We start from the raw sequence: 17,661 nt of genomic DNA, 5'->3' as shown, positions 1-17,661 counted from the left end.
ACTGAAGAAAACTCAAAAGCCACTGGAATTTGTGACGAATCATTTAAAAATAAAGCTGTATTGTAAGCTAACTGACTCATTTTTATTTTAGTGTTGTCAATTGTGATACCATTTAAAGGACTACTGTTGATATGCATGCGCTAAGGAACTGTGTTGCTTAGTAGGTAAGGGGAAACTGGACATACTTGTCTAACCAAGAGAATAATGCTTGGTATTTTCATGTAACGTGGAATGACAGATGACGATTGTTACAGAATGCACAGGATTCAGAAAGATTCTTATGGATATCATATTCATTGCAGTAAGTGGAGATGTTCTAAGCCTTCCTTTGATTGGTTTATAAATGATTTTAAATTGTTTTTTTACCTCACTGAAAAATTTAAAATCTACTAAAATCGCAAGGAAAATGTATAGTGATATATCCAGGAAATTACTGTTTTGATTAATCTCCCTTGTGTGTGCCGCTCCAAATGTGATTTTTTATTTTGCCTTTGACTTGTGTATTTTGTAGTAGCCCCTAGTATTTTTCTCTGTTTGTTGTTTTCTGCTTGGTTAATACTTTATATCGCCAATATTTGTACAAGCTATCCCCTGCGAGAGTTTTGTATGTTACTTCTTGTCAATAATAATAATAATAAAAAGATTTGTCTCCGATTGAAAATGTATGACCCATGAAAAGGAGAATCAGACAAGGACGACCACAGACTGCTGAGCATGTCTAATTTCAGGAGAGAATAGGCAAAAATGACACACGGGAATTGTTACGTCCCTCTGCTATTTTTCTAGGGATTAAGGAAGCAACACTTATAATAATAATAATAATAGTGTGTGCATCTTCAAAGTGCCGGACAGAACAAGAAAAATAAAACGTACTCGCCAGAACTCAGCTCAAAAAGGATTTATTAATCCTCATTGCCATTTTTAAGAAGGTGTGTTTGCCACAGGTACAAACAATATAAGAACAATAACAAACATAACATTTAACAAATACTTAAAGTGGGAAAAGTGAGCACGAGAGATACCCAAATCAAAGAAATCAATAAAACAAAACGAATTATCTAAAGGTTAAATTTAACTAAACTAACTACCAAACACAAAATGTAGAAAGTAATAATCTTCGGCGTCAAGACGCTCTAACTAAACTATACTAACTACATAACAAAACTTACAAAGTGGGCATTCTCCTAAACTAGTGTGTCTAACACAATCAACAATCCTAAGTGCAAAGTGTATGTCCCGCGACCTACTAACCTGCTCTCTTCCCAGCTTTACACACTCCGTGTAAAGCCATCAGGTTGACATTATAATCTCAAAACACTAGGCAACAATAAACAGCAACTGAAATGTTAGACACACACACACACGCACGCACGCGAGGGGGAGAATCAAGATGGCGGAGTGAGCGGTTTGGTCTCGAGCAGGCTCTGAAGGAAATTTCAATTTTCACGCCCAACTTTACTTAAAAGGAAAATAAACCAAACCATATTGTAACGGAAGTGACTGTTAATCGGTTTTGACAAACTATTGATCTTTTTGACGAATTAACTGCACCGAAATTAATACTGGAAAAAAATGGAAAAACTCCGCGACGCTATTATCGTCGACCATGACTACGGCACCATTGCGCTGAGGGATATGAGTGAAACGAGTGAACATGAAATCCAAGAAATGGAGCAATCTTGTGATAATCTCGAGGACGACCATACTCCTGTAAGTAGCCCGCAAGCAAAAAAGCTGAGGAAGAGAGGCGCGAAGGCAAGGGACGAGAATGCAAATAGCTTTACGCAAGCTATTGAGTCTGTTATGAAAAGATTTGACGGTCTAGATGGGAAGCTGGAAAACATTGAAGCGAGAATGAATAATGTTCAAGAAGCTTTGAAAAAGTTTGAGGCCATTGAAGTCAAAATACAGAACATCGAAGAACGCACCGACGCCGTCAAACAAGCCACGGGTGAAAATAAAGAAAACATCGAGAAATTACAAAGACAAGTTGAGTTCCTGGCTACAGAAAACAAATCCCTGAAGGAGAAAGTTTTGGAAGCTGCGAGATACAAGAGGAGATGGAACCTCAGGCTCTTTGGGTTACCTGAGAAGGAAGATGAGAAGATCAGAGACGAAGTCATAGGTATCCTTACGAGAGTGGTCCCCATGTCTGTGGACGACCTCCGCCGGAATGTTGACACCGTTCACCGTTTGGGGATAAAAGGTGCAACGAATAATAACATGCCAAGACCTATCATTATGCAGTTTGTTTCGCGTACGGTGAAGGAAGACGTGTGGAAGATGTCGAGGGATGCCAGAGTGTGCAAAGAGAAGAAGATCAGCTTTAAAAAGGACTTCTCCAAAGAAGATCGGGAGGCGAGGGAGAAGCTGTGGCCACGGGTGGATGAAGCCAGGCGCCGCGGAAAGAAGGCTTTTTTGAAGGAAGGATACGCGATCATTGATGGGAAAAAGGTTTATCCTTGATGCAATATGGTACGTTTTACAAGGTTGATTGAAAAACGAATCACGCGGTTTTTTCCCAAATTGTTGTTTCTTCTGTTATATGGGCTGTTGAATAGACTGAAAAAAAGAAAGAAAAGACTGATATGATTAAATAGCCCAAGTTTTTTGACTGTAACACCTGGAGGTTTGGTTGAGCCCTAATATAGCTTACTGTGGGCAGAATTGCTCATTCCTGCTTTTTTGTTAATTCAAGAGCGTTACATTAGGCATTATCTTTTTTTGTTTTTAGTGTTCAATGTCGGTTTTGTTTACTTCTTTAAATGTTAGAGGTTTGAAAAACAGTACAAAGCGCAAGGCACTATTTTTATTTTGTAAAGAACTTAAGGCAAATTTAATATTTTTACAGGAAACACATTCGGGTACAGCAGATGAAAAATTTTGGAAACAGCAGTGGGGGGATAATGTTTTATATTCTCATGGAACCAACTATTCGGCAGGTGTTATGATACTTTGTAATAGGTTTACAGGAAAAGTAATTAGTTACTTAGGAGATAAAGATGGCCATTGGCTGATTGCAGCTATTGAAATATGTGACCAAAAAATGATTGTGCTTTCAGTTTACGGATATAATAACAAAGTGAACAACAGAAGTATGTTAGAGAAACTGGGTAATCTAGTGACAGAGTGGAAAGCGGTTTATATGACAGATAAAGTGGTTATGGGAGGTGACTTTAACATTGCTCCAAATTCTTGGTTGGATAGATTACCTCCTAGAGGCCAACAACCTGAAAATAACGAAGTACTGCACAATTTTTGTATTGAAACTAATACTTTTGATTATTGGCGATTGAATAACCCTACAAATTTGGAATATACATGGATTAGTGCTTCAAATGGGAACCAACGGTCAAGGATAGATTACTGGCTAATCTCACATTCAATAAGTAATAATGTTCAGAAGTGTGAGATTATAACATCTCCACTCACAGACCACTGTTTAATAAGCTTATCCTTGTTAGTTACCAAACAATCACACTCTTCGGGAAATATATGGAAACTAAACAATAGACTTTTATCAAATGATGGTTTTTGTAAACAAATAAAATCCCTCTGTATAAAAGTAAAAGGAATGAATATGTCAAATAAAGGGAAGTGGGAATGGTTTAAATTTGAAACAAAAAGGTTGGCAATTGAAACGGGAAAAGGCATGTCAAGAACAAGTAAACTAAAACATAAGGAAATACTGAAAAGGATTAACGTACTCTGTGGTAAAACTAATGCTTCGGAGGAAGAACTAACAGAGTTGAACTCCCTTCAAAAAAAACTTGATGAAATTTATTTAGAAAAAGCAAGCGGAGCCTTTGTACGGTCCAGGGCTAGATGGATCGAAGAAGGTGAGAAGAACACAACATATTTCTATGGCTTAGAAAAGTCTAGACAGTCTAAAAAAAGAATCTGCAAATTAACAAAAAATGATACAGTCATAGAAGATACTAGCCAAATACAAGAGGAAGTTCAACTCTTTTACTCTGATTTGTATAGCTCAAATTTTCACAAAGAGGACTGTGAATCCTTTTTTACTATGATTAAGAGCAATATTAAAAGGATTGGGGAAAACGACAAAGAAAGGTTAGAAGGCAAAATAAATATGCAGGAAATGGAAAATGCCCTGAAAAAAATGAAAGATGGGAAGTCACCTGGAATTGATGGGTTGACCTCGGAATTTTTTAAGCTTTTTTGGGAAGATATCAAAGAATTGCTATTGAGTGCATTTATTGAATGTATACAAGAAGGATGTCTTACTCCAACAATGAAAACTGGTATAATAACTCTACTACCCAAATCAAAAAAAGATATAACAAATTTAGACAATTGGAGGCCTATTACGTTGCTTTGTAACGATTATAAGTTATTGGCGCTAATATATGCGGAGAGGTTGAAAACAGTAATCGATAGAATAGTAGATGAAACTCAGTCTGCGTTTATAAAAGGTAGAAGTATACATAATAATGTGAGATTAATATTGGACATGATGGACTACCGGTCTTTTCTGGAATCCGAAAGCCTGATTTTATTTATAGACTATTTCAAAGCTTTCGATTCTATAGAGCACGATTTTTTATTTTCTACTTTAGAACATTTTGGATTCGACAAAAAATTTTGTTCAGTGATCAAAATGTTCTATACTGATATTTACAGTTATGTCTCCTTAAATCCAGGACTAACACCTAGAATAAATATAACTTGCGGTATAAGACAAGGATGTCCAATTAGTCCCAAGCTGTTCATTTTATGTACACAGCTACTAGCATATTTGATATTAAATCATCCAAATTTTCAGGGCATACATTTTTTGGAATACGAATTTCGCCTCAGTCAGTTTGCAGACGACACTGTCCTCTTCCTTAGGGATAAATCTATGGTTAGTATTGCATTGCAAATAATTTCAACTTTTTCCAAAGCTTCAGGTCTCCATTTAAATATAAAAAAGTGTGAAATACTTGCATTATTTGACTGTATAGATACAGAAATAATGTCAATCCCTGTTAAAAAAGAAGTTAAGTATCTTGGAGTTAAGATGGTCAAAGATGAAAAACAAAGAGAGGAAATAAATATGAAAGAAAAAATTGATCAAGTACAAGTATCCTTAAACCATTGGCTTAGTAGAGATCTTTCCATTTTTGGGCGTAACTTATTGTCCAAGTCTGAAGGTATATCAAAACTTATTTACCCATGTCAATCTCTTTACATTGCTCCAAAAAATGTGAGGAAAATTAACTCCATTATATATAAATTTATATGGAGAAATAAGACCTACTATGTTAAAAAATCTCAGTTGGTTAAGGAGTACAATAGGGGGGGTATCAAAACAGTGGACTTTGAGGCAATGTTAGGATCATTTAAAGTAAAGTGGTTGAAAGAGTTTCTATTGAAGCCAGATTCGATATGGTTCCACATTCCAAAAAGTATTTTCAAGATGTTCGGCGGGCTAAACTTTCTTCTGAAATGTGATTTTGAGATTTCCAAAATACCTTTCAAATTATCTGAGTTTCACAAACAGGTTTTGCATTATTGGAAGATGGTATTTACCCATAACTTTACCCCTCACTGTGCCACCTTGTGGAATAATAGAGTTATTGTATCAAACAAAAAGTCTTTGTTCAACCAACTGTGGTTTGAACAAGGTATTATCTTTGTACATGACATTTTAGATATAAATGGGGAAATCTTACAGCTGCAAGATCTAAAAAACAAATTTAATAATATTCAATGTTCTCTTAAAGAATATAGGACAATCTGTAAATCCATCCCAGTGAATTTGATACAGCAGATAAAAAACACAATTATTTTTTCTAATGTCCAAATCAAGCTTCCAAACTTAACGATAGGGGAATTGAACCTGACGGACAAAAAATGTGATAACAAATATTTAAACAAAGCGTTCAAAGGTTATATATATCATGATTATGACAGGAAGATAAAACTTAAAATATTAGATAATCCAACAATTATAGAAAAACATTGGAAATTTATAAAATGGCCAATTGCACCCAAAGTAAAAGAAATGCAATTTAAAATTCTTAACAACTACTATCCATCTGCGGAGACACTGAGGGGTAGATTTGGTTTTGAAGTTGACCCTTGCGATTTTTGTCATGAACACCCAGAACAAACAGAACATTTATTCTTCCTTTGCTCAGTTAGCAGGAAGTTCTGGCAAGATGTCCACAGCTGGTTGAAAAATAAAATTAGTGAACTTGAACAATTTACCATCGAAGATATTCTAATTTATAATTCCAAAATAACAAGGGACCTTTCAATTTTGATTAACCTTATCATCATTATGGGTAAATACCACATTCACAAAAATAAATGGAAAAAACAGTTGCCAAATGTAAACTGTTTTAAAAATGAATTTTCTATGTTTTTATCCTCCTTGAACCTTGTAAAGAAATCTAAACAAACTGTAGAAGATGTATGTTATGCTGCTGAAAAGTTTTTGATCCTGTAACACATTATTTATTTGAAAACTATGCCTTGTTTTATGTATTACTTTTAATTTATTTTATTTATTTATTTTTCATTGTCAATCTGCATATTGTTGATGCCTGGTCTGTTTTTTTGATGTTGTCTCCACGAGAGTTTGTAATAAACTTGCAAAAAAAAAAAACAAAAAAAAAAAAAAAAAAAAACACGCACGCACGCACGCACGCACGCACGCACGCACGCACGCACGCACGCACGCACGCACGCACACACACACACACACACACACACACACACACACACACACACACACACACACAAAAAAACTCATTGAAAGTAAATCAAACAAGCGAACAAACAAAAGTGAGCAAACAGCTGGTCAACATTGGAGTGAGCGCGGTCTTTAACTGCCGTGGTGAGATGTGATTGGAGGAGGCGGACCAAAACGTCACCGTCAGAATGGAGATTGACAGCAGATTGATCCAACGGACACCTGAAACACACACTACAACAACAACACACCCACATCCATATTGCAACACTTAAATACGTACGAGTACGTAACAGGAATCTTCAACAATTTATATTTCTAATATAATTCCCAAACATTTCAAAAAATTAAATTAAAAGGAAAGGTGATGGGACACAGTGGTAAACATGCCTCCATCAAAATTTGTTTATGTTTACAAACTACACTTTTCTGTGTAGGCTACTTTTGTCAGTTAAAGAGAATGAACAAATTCTTGATTTTATTGCATTTTACAAAAATAAGGAGTTGAATGATAGGGAAACATCCAAATGGGTGCGAATAATGTCATGTTGAAGAAACAATATGCTATACCTCATGCGATTATGATTCTTGACTGTATCAATAATGAACAATAAAGGAAGAAGAGGTGGTGTCTAGAATGAGCTTAGGACATACAGGGTTAAATAGAACATTATTTAATGAATAAGCATGTTGATGGAAAATGTGATTACTGCAATAGTCAAGAGACAGTAGAACATGTAATTATGAATTGTCCTAAATACCATCAAGCTAGGCAAAAATTGATATCACAATTAGGTGAGAATGGGATTACCCTAAACTTACAGGAAATAACGCAAAGAGGGTCTGGTGAAATTTGTTTTTATTTTTTGTTTTCTTTTTTAAAGAAAAATTGGGTTAATAAAAAAAAATTAAAAAGTGTAGTCAGACCAGGTTGCAGAGTATGAGTTTGACCCATTGATCCACACTCCAGTCCAGATGGTGGCGGTAATGCACCAAAAAGCTGGTTGCCAACCGCCATAGAAAGAGAAGAAGAAGAAGGAGGAGGAGGAGGAGGAGGAGTTGAATGGAGCGCATGCGCTATACGGATGTGGAAGTGTTGGACAGTGATAAACAAACAAATAAATCAGACCAAACGATTAACAATTAGGTTGTAATATTTATCATGGCAGTAAACGCGGTACATTTAGAGTCAGATGCATTTCTGGTATGTATGAATCATGCTCTGAGTACGGAGAAGGAGGAAGTAATGGGGCTCTGCATTGGCGAGGTTTGAATATCTGACGTCTGTCATGTATTGTTTTGAATAAATGTGATTGAATTGCAGGTGTGTTTATGAAACGTTGCAGACTAACTGTGTAAACGACTTATCTCCATCAGGTGGACACAAACCGCATTGTGCACATTCATTCTGTCATCATTCTGCGTCGATCAGACAAGAGGAAAGACAGAGTGGAGATTTCCCCAGAGCAGCTTTCAGCAGCATCCACTGAAGCGGAGATATCCTTTCACAAACGATATATACTTTATAATTATATACTTATATATCTGTGTAAGGAGATTTTTTTGTTGGATATATAGGGCTATTTTTTATCTTTGTAAATGAGTCTATCACTCCAAGGAGCTTACTTGACATTTTAATGGTTTTATTTTGGCCCATCTACACTGATATAATGACAATACTATGTTAAAATTGCTTAACATGGGACAAAAATTGAGCCCTGGCACTGAAGCCACGCCAGCCCACATTACCATCCACAGCCCCACACACAGACGTAGTCAGGGGGTTCCGGGGGCTCCCCCAAGTAAATTTTGATTTCTCTGACTAAATTATGTGCAATTTAAGACTTTTGAAGGCCCAAAAAATGGATAATAAATAGCTTTAAAACCATGTCAGTGGGCATTAGATTATGTTGTCAATACCTGCTCTCTCCTCATCTACATCTTTCTTTTTCTCAGTCTCCTTATCCTGCCATATTTCTTCCCCTCCTAAACTCCTAACCCCCTGAACTTTGACTGATAGCCTTTCATTTTCATCTGTGTCAGTGAAGTAAATAGGCTTAACTGATAATTATATGTTTAATGAATCATTATCTTAAACAAGTTAATTTACTTAAGGCTACCAGGTCAGTATTGCCAACTTCTACAAACTTTGGAATTTGAAACGTAATTTTAAATAATCCGAATAATAGGCTATGTTTAACGCAGTTTGGTGGAATTGGCAGACGTTCCCTCATCATGCTCTGTACAAATGCATCAAAGCATTCTCAATTATAAATATGCAGCTTTAATTTGATTTTGAACGAAAATTAATGTCGATATACAATGGTTACATAATGTTAAAACTAAACCTGCTATTGATCTCTTTGTAAGACCCTTTAGAAAAGTGGCAAGGGAAAACATATGTCAGGCGAAGTATTTTGAACCTAAAACTAACTAAACTACCGTGCTCAACCACCATGAGTGCATTTCAAGCATTTTTTTTTATTTTTTTTTATTAAACAGTCAGACATAAAATACAAACAAACATAGTGCAGTAGTAAGTGACGGAGTGATTTAAGTGTTTGATCTAAGTGTGTATGTGAGTGGGTGTGAGTGTGGGTATGTGTGTGTATGCGTAAACAAAGTAACCATTTATTATTTCTTACCATTGTCATTACCATCACCACCCCCACTCCCTACTACCACCATATTGCCAATATTGTATTAGTCGATTTTTATCCTTTCTCCTATGTACCAATTGCCATTGTCAACCCTGTATAAAATAAAAGGTGATATAATAAGATAATAATAAGAAAATTAATGATAACCTTCCCCCACATCTCTTCAGTCCCTATCTTCTCCTAATTGTTTTTTTTTTTGTATGTGTGTTATGTGCAATGTCTAAAGTGCATTAAAAGAGGGAGTACAGTGCGAGGCTTTCTCAACTTGGGACAGTGATGCTGTCCCGCTGAAACCACTTCTCGCCTGTCTTGCCTGCCCTGGTGTTTGTGAGGTTTTCCATATATACATATTTCCTTTTTTTTCTTCCCTATTCTATGTTGTGGTGCATTAAAAACCTCATGAAAAGATAAGGGGGAAATTATTGCAGTAGTGATGATAGTGACACTTAATTCCAATACAGCATTGACAACGCTAATATTGATGATTCTAATAGTAATAATAATAATATTAATATTAATAATAAATGATAATGATGATGGCAGTGGTGATCGCAATGATGAAAGCAAAAGACAGCAACAATAGCAATTACAACAATGAAAAAGTACAAATGAAAATAGCAATAATAACAGTAACAGTAAAGATAGCAATAACAATGACAAAAACAAGTTCAGACAACTAAAATGTATTAATATTCGTGGGTTGATTAAAAAGGTGAGAGAAGTCATTTCAAGCATTTGTAATCGCTCGCGTTCAGCGGGGAGGAAGGGAACTTGGTCCATATCGGGAGAAGCGAGATTGAGATGAATGAATCTATTTATTTATTAATTTATCTGAGGTGCCGGAATGCAGTACCGGACCGTTCCGGCCCACTTTAACCCCTGTGTATGTATATATATATATATATATAATAAAAACTTTTTTCAAGGAGATGTCTGTATACTGTACTGAGTGAAGGCCTGTGCACACAAATTAGGATAACTATAAATATAAACAATAAAGAAATAGTTCTAAAAATCAATACCACCACAACTATAAAGATAACGGCACAGAGAAACGATATCGTTGGAATCACTTTCAGAATGATTCATTCGAGCTGATGAATAATAAAACCAATGACAGCAAAATCCTCCAAACTGTAAAGAGCTTGAGCATTTAATGCGGCCGATGACAGAACTAACTGTATGCTGGTGTAAACGCTAGTTATCGTTATAGTTATCGTTCCTGGTGTGAATCAGCCTTGACAGTCACAATAGAGTGGTGCATGGATGACGTCAAAACACGGAAGACTAATTCGCCGCCGGTTCCTTCAAGGATTTTCTATAGGGTTAACTACATAGACTTCCTAGAACGCACATTGCGTTCTAGGTAGTCGCTGCCATGTTTTTGGATACACTTAGGGGCGTACAATAACAAATACAAATCACGATAGAAAAATGTACGATAATACTTATTTATGTTAATACTTTAATTTTTGTATTCTGCAATACAAACATTGTACTAACAAAAAAACCTGGTTGCACTAACTTAGAATAAATGGCCTAATATTCGAAAGTACAAAGGGGCGCTACTGTACAAACATGGAGAGTGATCGCAACGAACCACGACGTGTTTTCATAAATTATTTATGGTGCGAGCACTTGCACATTAAAACAGTTCAGATAAAAAACACAGAAATATGTGTTCTAGATAAAAAATATATAAATGCAAATTATAAAGCCAAATTATAAAGCCATATTTTGGTTAAGTTGTATATTTTCATTGCGTTTGCTTCAGTGCTTTCCACGCACGTCGTGATGGCGGCTGTGACAGTTCATAACAGCAAGCGTTCACCATTCTAAAGTGTTTTTAACTGTATAGAGTTAGTTTTAACTTCTACCTCCATTGCTACACACAGTCTCTAATGTAGTGTCTGTGTCATAAAGTGTCAGAATGCACTGGTTTTCAATTTATTTAAATACCTAAATATTTTCAATTTAGTAAAATAAAGCCTGTGTCATAACTTGTCTATACTTTGATTGTTTGTTCTACAATGTAAATAACACAACCATACTGAAAACATACATTTTGAAGCAGTTGTGTTTATTTTTGAAAACATTTGTTTCTAATAATTTTTTAGATTTTTGGGGTGTGAGTGTGTGCAATTTAGATTATAGAACAAAACGTCTAAGTATCGTCAAGTTATATTTACCACAAGCTTTATTTTAGACATAAATTGAAAAACCATTATAAAACCGTTTAGCAAAATTTGGAAGGAACCAGTGGTGAATTAGTCTTCCAGGTTCAGACGTCATCCCTGCACCACTCTATAGCTTTAGTTAATGAGTTACTGACAAACATTACTATAATATAAGATAGTTAAACCAGTTATTAGTTAATTCACATTCCATAGTTATATATTTTAATAGCGTGGGTTTAAAATGTCTGAGACTGTTTAAAACATAACTTCTCAATGAAATTTATAACAAAGTGTAAACCTCCTGACCAGATACTGTTCAAGCATATTTCCTTAAAATGAAGCACAGGTTGGCTGAGATGACAGGACGTCCCATGAGGGTTGTGGGCTGGTACCACTCTCATCCACACATCACTGTGTGGCCATCACATGTTGGTTAGTATCAGCTTTTATATATATTTTGTGTGGTTTTTTTTTTAAGTATACAATGTTTTTATTTATTAATGCATGTAATTGGGTGATGATGGCGCAGTGGATAAGGCACATGCCTTTGGTGTGAGAGACCCGGGTTCGAATCCATTGTGAGACACCAATGTGTCCCTGAGCAAGACACTTAACCCCTAGTTGCTCCAGAGGCATGCGACCTCTGACATATAGAAATTGTAAGTCGCTTTGGATAAAAGCGTCAGCTAAATGAATAAATGTAAATGTAATTATGCATTAGTATATTCCCTTTATTTATTTTAATTTTACTTGATCTTTGCATTATTACAGATGTTAGGACTCAAGCAATGTATCAGATGATGGATCAGGGTTTCGTTGGACTCATCTTCTCATGCTTTATAGAAGATAAAAACACAAAGGTAAGCAAACCATACCTCCACAGGAAACAATAAAATTCTTCTTTTTTGTCTTTCTTTTTTTTACCTTGACTGCTCTTTTTCTCTTGCAGACCGGTAGAGTTCTGTACACCTGTTTCCAATCAGTACAGGCCCAGAAAGGCTCAGAGTAAATAAACTGCTTTTTATTTAAAAAAATGCATTTCTGAATTAATAATATGTTTTACATATGCATCATGCATATTTTAAACTAGGTTAAGGAATTAAAACATAAACCTTCACATTGTTAGCTTAAGTTTCTATAAATCAAAACTAGTCCACACCTGACTAGTTGCTTGTATTAATATAACTCTAAATGTTTGAATAATTGCTAACAGGTTCACAAACATGGTAAAGCCAAGTCATGGCTATTGCCTTATGCAAGAAAAAGTATTTTGTGCTGCGTTTTTGATCATAAATAAATAAATAACTTTCCTCTCTTACGACTAGGTATGAGCGGATTGAGATCCCAATCCATGTAGTCCCACATGAAGCCATTGGAAAAGTATGTCTGGAGTCTGCCGTGGAACTGCCCAGAATCCTCTGTCAAGAAGAACAGGATACGTACAGAAGGATTCACAGGTATAGGCCATTACCAGAGTTATCCATTTCCTTGTTCTAGATTACTTAGATTCATTTATAAAAAAAATCATGGATATATTTCCTTGTAGCTATATTTATATATAATAGGTTATTGTACATAGTAAATTGTTGCTTAAGTATTTTTACTCCCAATTTCCCTTTTTTCAGTTTAACTCATCTGGATCCAATCACAAAGATACATAATGGATCAGGTAATGCAAATATAAAATCTACTTTGTATTTCATGAAGGAATTAGCAGTGCTTTCAATTCACAGCAGCAATTTAATACTGTTAGGTTTCATAGACAGGGCTTGGATTAAGCCAGGATTAGGCCTGGTTTAAGTTTAATTCGGACATGAAAGTAGTTTGTATAAGAAAAAAAAACATTACTGGTGTGCATCTTGAGACAAAACAATGGCACTGACATGTTTTAAGATCTGTCAGAGCAAGTTTCTTTCAGTTAAAACAGCTCAAAATAGGCTTAAGCCTGGTCTGTGAAACCGGGGGTTAAAGTTTTAGCTAAGTATAGGTTTTATTTTATTTTGGGTAAATAAAATCAGAGCTGATTTTTCATCATTATGACACTTAATTTTTTATGCTGTCTTTGGACACAAAATAATGTGTGACAGAATCTTTTTAGTCTGAAGTAGCTGTAGATTGTTAAATATATAGATAAATGAAAGATCAAACACATTGCATATATCAGTGGTTCCCAAACTGGAGTATGTGAGGTTTAGCTATTCATTTAATTATGCCCCACCTTAAAAGTGAGCACGCATTATAAAGATAATCGGCGGTGATTGGTCAGATGATAGACCCAGTCAGTTATTGTTTGTTAGCATAACGCATAAACATATTAATAAAGCACTGCAGTACTACAAGACGCTTTATTCTTTATGACAACTCCAATAACAGCGACAAACATTTCACATATTTAAAAAAAATTGACATTGGTGACCTAGAAGCTGCGCTGAGCTTAACTTACACACACACACACATACATACACACGCACACACATACTTATTGCGCCTTCCCTCCTCGCGCCCGACGCTACAAAACTGTTCAAAACCCATAAAAGCAACAATTATTAATAATACTTACAGGTTGTGATTCATAGGAGGAAGCTGATCCATATACACTGGGTAAGTAAGTTACTTCAGGAACAACCGCTTGCGAATCCACATTTGAATTCATTCATGTTTTTGAACGGTTAAAATGAGAACACAATTAGGCTATACTGTTGTGGTATCGTTGCAAATATGAACTCTAACCACTGATTCTTCACATGCTCGTCCCTGGTAAATGAAAACAAAGTGGCTGAACTGTCTTTGCATTGCAGAACACAGCGTCTTCTCGACATGATGCTATGATGAAGTATTTGAATGTGTAGACTTCAAGTTTCCACTTCCGTCTGTGCGCACAGTAACTGGGCGTGGCCAATGACCTCTGTACGTCATGATGTAACAGCTAATGACTCGTTTCAAAAACAATTCATTTCATAGACTCAGAGTCGACTCTCACTTTTGAAAGACAATAACTTTATATACGGTGCACTTTCAGATATACATTTTTGCAGGATCTTTTCATTCCCTTAGAGCTATATTCCACACCATATGAACAGTCATTTTCTCTTTAAAGTCCCAATAAGGAATCATTTAATCATTCTAAATACATGTAATCATTTTTCCAATTGTTTTCAATAGGACTGCCGCGTTTTTAAAACGCCATGTGTAACGAGGCGCTGAGCATCTTTTTCATACTGAAGCTCTGGGAGCGCTGCATTTTTCAACGGTCGCCGAGAGCTGTGGGTCATCGCCGGTAATTTTCGATCGGAACACATTTCACACAGCAGGATTTTGAATCCAGACATGTCCAGATATTTAGGATGCCATATCTTATGGGCATAGGTGGCGTGTTGTCAATTCTCTCGTGTTTATCACTCGTGTGAACGAGCATCGATTTGCCTCCGATTTCGTGTATTTGTCAGGGATTTCGCAAAGCCTGTCTGGGGCTGAAATGGCTAATTGTGTACTTGGCATTAGCGGATAGAGAAAGGGTCCACGGAAGGATGCCTCAGGGCGTACGCCACTGTCAAGAGTTTGGGAACCACTGGTATAGAAAATCAGTCTTTTTTAATGCAAGATAATTTGTCAATTTATTAATTACAAAACATAATTATAAGTATTTTTGGGTATGGTGTGGGACTAACCTTACTTATTTTCATAAATTTGAGAAAGAGTTGTGCTTTTGTAATTTGTATGTTTGCAGTGTTCACTAAAAACCTGTGCAGTCAGATGTCGGCCATAAGCGGCCCGCTGCTGCAGTGGCTGGAAGATCGACTGGAACAGAATAAACAGAGCATCATCAAACTCCAGAAAGAGAAGGAGCAACTGACACGAGAACTGGCTGCATTATAAGGAGAATGATGGGAAAATCCTTAAAAGCTCCATTCTTTTTTTTCTCATTCCTTTGTTTTTCCTCTGAAAGCGTTGGCTTTTCTGCCCGTCTTGGAAATCAGTGTGAGAGCAAAGACAAGTCTGTACTTCCACATTTTGTGATCTCAGTTTATAACAAGTACTTTCTCAGTGCTTCCAGACAAATATTTGAATTATGTGCTGAACTTAATGCTGTCTGCAACTCTGTACACTCTTTTGTAATGTTTTAACTCCTCCATCAGCTTCGGCTTACTGTCATGTGTACAGACACACAAATGCTTTACAAGCTGGTATCTTTAGTCGATGTATGTATGCACTGAACAAACTATGACAAAATGCACGTTCTTAAAAAGGTCATTGGCGGTTCATGTTTTGATTTTGATGGTAATCATAATTGTTCTATAAGAGTGATATAGATGGATATTTTTTCACTGAACCTATTTCCACTGAAGCTGCAAATCATTTTGAAATGACAATGTAAATACCTGCATTGAATATACAGTGGCTTATCTGTTATATTACCTGAATGTTTCTTTTTTTCAACTCTTTCTTAACTAAATTCAGTTTGGTATGTGGGTTTGGAAATCAAAACTATAACACCATGGATTTTTCATCATTTACGTGCAGATTTTCAGTCTAGACTGAATGTTTCTGTGAATGTCAAGTATGTCTGGTTGAACAGTCTGGCACTTAGACTATGAATAGAAAAGGTGTGTTAAAGAACTTCAGATGAAATACTAAAATGAACATTCAAGCTGACAGTTTGAAAGACCTGAAACCACACTTTAACTTTATCACACAGGCGCTATCTAGTCTTACTTAAATGTTTTAATATAAAATCAGTAGCGTACTATGAAGAAAAAAAACACCTTGTATGATAAAATATGAATCTAACTGAAAACCCAATGGATTCATGTTTTATTTCTTGTCACTAGGTGGCACTTGTGTCCATGTTTTTATTGCACATTCTTTAATCTCTTTAGATTGTGAAACTGGTCAAGCAGACAGACGGAGTGAAAGCAATGCATACAATTTACTTGGCATTCATGCTATTACCAATATTGAGGTGTGCAGTTATAATAAACACCAGTCTATCAATTGTTCTTGCTATGAGAGAATCATAAAGTACATTCCATTCCATATTGCAAAATGGATAGGATTCTAGATGTTGACTGGTCAGTAAAATATATTTTATTGAGTTGCTATGAGGAAAACATAGTATACACACGTAGGAACTAGAGAACTTTTAACGAAATTATTCTAGAAAAATATTTTTACATGACGAATAATGATACAATTTTGTGTCTTAAATATTTATGTCATATAAAAGCAGCAAGTCACCCAATAATGCATGGAATACCTGCTTATTTACCAAGCAGTTGTGAGTGCAGTTTCTTTCTCTCTCAAAGTGAAAAATTGAGTGGAAAAAGGGAATAATGCGCCTTCGATCTATAAGCGTATGACTTTTGAAATACTATTTATTCTTTGAAAGCGAGCTGTGTTTTGATGCAACTGTCTGAAGCAATCTGATATTGCTCTTACAGTTACAGAGATTTATAGAAATGGCCAGTGCCATTCTCAGACACCTTCAGCATACTTTTACATCATTTTTGTCCTTGAGAAATGAAATCTCGGGCACTGAACCAGGCCGCCATATCGTCTAACATCTGCAAGAGCAAATGCTCATTTAGAATAAATGTCCTGTATTTATTGCTATGTATAGTGGACCGTAAAGTCATACCATTTTATATTATGGCAAGGCCTTACACTTCAATAGAATGACTTGTGTATGTATGTATGTGTGTAATTGTAAAAGCACTCATCCTGGGACTGGAAGCACGCAATATTAAGGCTGCGCTCTGAGACTGATGGAGAAAGTGAAGACACTTCCCCCTCCTTGTGCATCAGCATAGTGGTTATCACTCCTAGCAGAACACTGCCATTTATTTAGTGTGAAGACAAGTTGCCTGTAAACCTGAAGCCTCTATAAATCTGAAATGGTGTGTGTGGAGTGTGGGGGTGAAGTGAAGGGGGTAGAATTTATAAGTGTTTGGAGGACATTCTGTTTGATGAGATGCCTAGGGGACCTTGGGCCCTTTGATATATTTATGGCAGAGGGGCCAATGTAGTGGACAATGACGTCCCAGAGGCAAACAGTGTTTAATTAACACCTTCAAAATAGGCAGGACAGAACTCTCACCACATCACAAAATAGGCTGGTGGTTTG

The 17,661-nt window shown here is 35.9% G+C and overlaps 1 protein-coding gene across 1 annotated transcript; it reads left to right on the top strand.

The window, feature by feature from the left end:
• The first annotated feature begins 7,755 nt into the window (after positions 1-7,755).
• brcc3 (BRCA1/BRCA2-containing complex, subunit 3) lies at positions 7,756-15,950 on the top strand. Its single transcript, XM_089123512.1, has 8 exons — positions 7,756-7,970; positions 8,081-8,201; positions 11,886-11,972; positions 12,312-12,400; positions 12,490-12,545; positions 12,866-12,997; positions 13,166-13,209; positions 15,268-15,950. The coding sequence occupies exons 1-8, from the start codon at positions 7,866-7,868 to the stop codon at positions 15,414-15,416; spliced, it is 783 nt and encodes a 260-aa protein (XP_088979638.1). The 5' UTR covers positions 7,756-7,865; the 3' UTR covers positions 15,417-15,950.
• The last annotated feature ends 1,711 nt before the right edge of the window (positions 15,951-17,661 follow it).

This window comes from Pimephales promelas, chromosome 19 (genome assembly GCF_988280905.1).
Source record: "Pimephales promelas chromosome 19, fPimPro1.hap1.1, whole genome shotgun sequence".
Lineage (NCBI taxonomy): Eukaryota > Metazoa > Chordata > Actinopteri > Cypriniformes > Leuciscidae > Pimephales > Pimephales promelas.
Note: the sequence above shows the minus strand (reverse complement) of the source record. Positions and strands in the feature narration are given on the sequence as shown.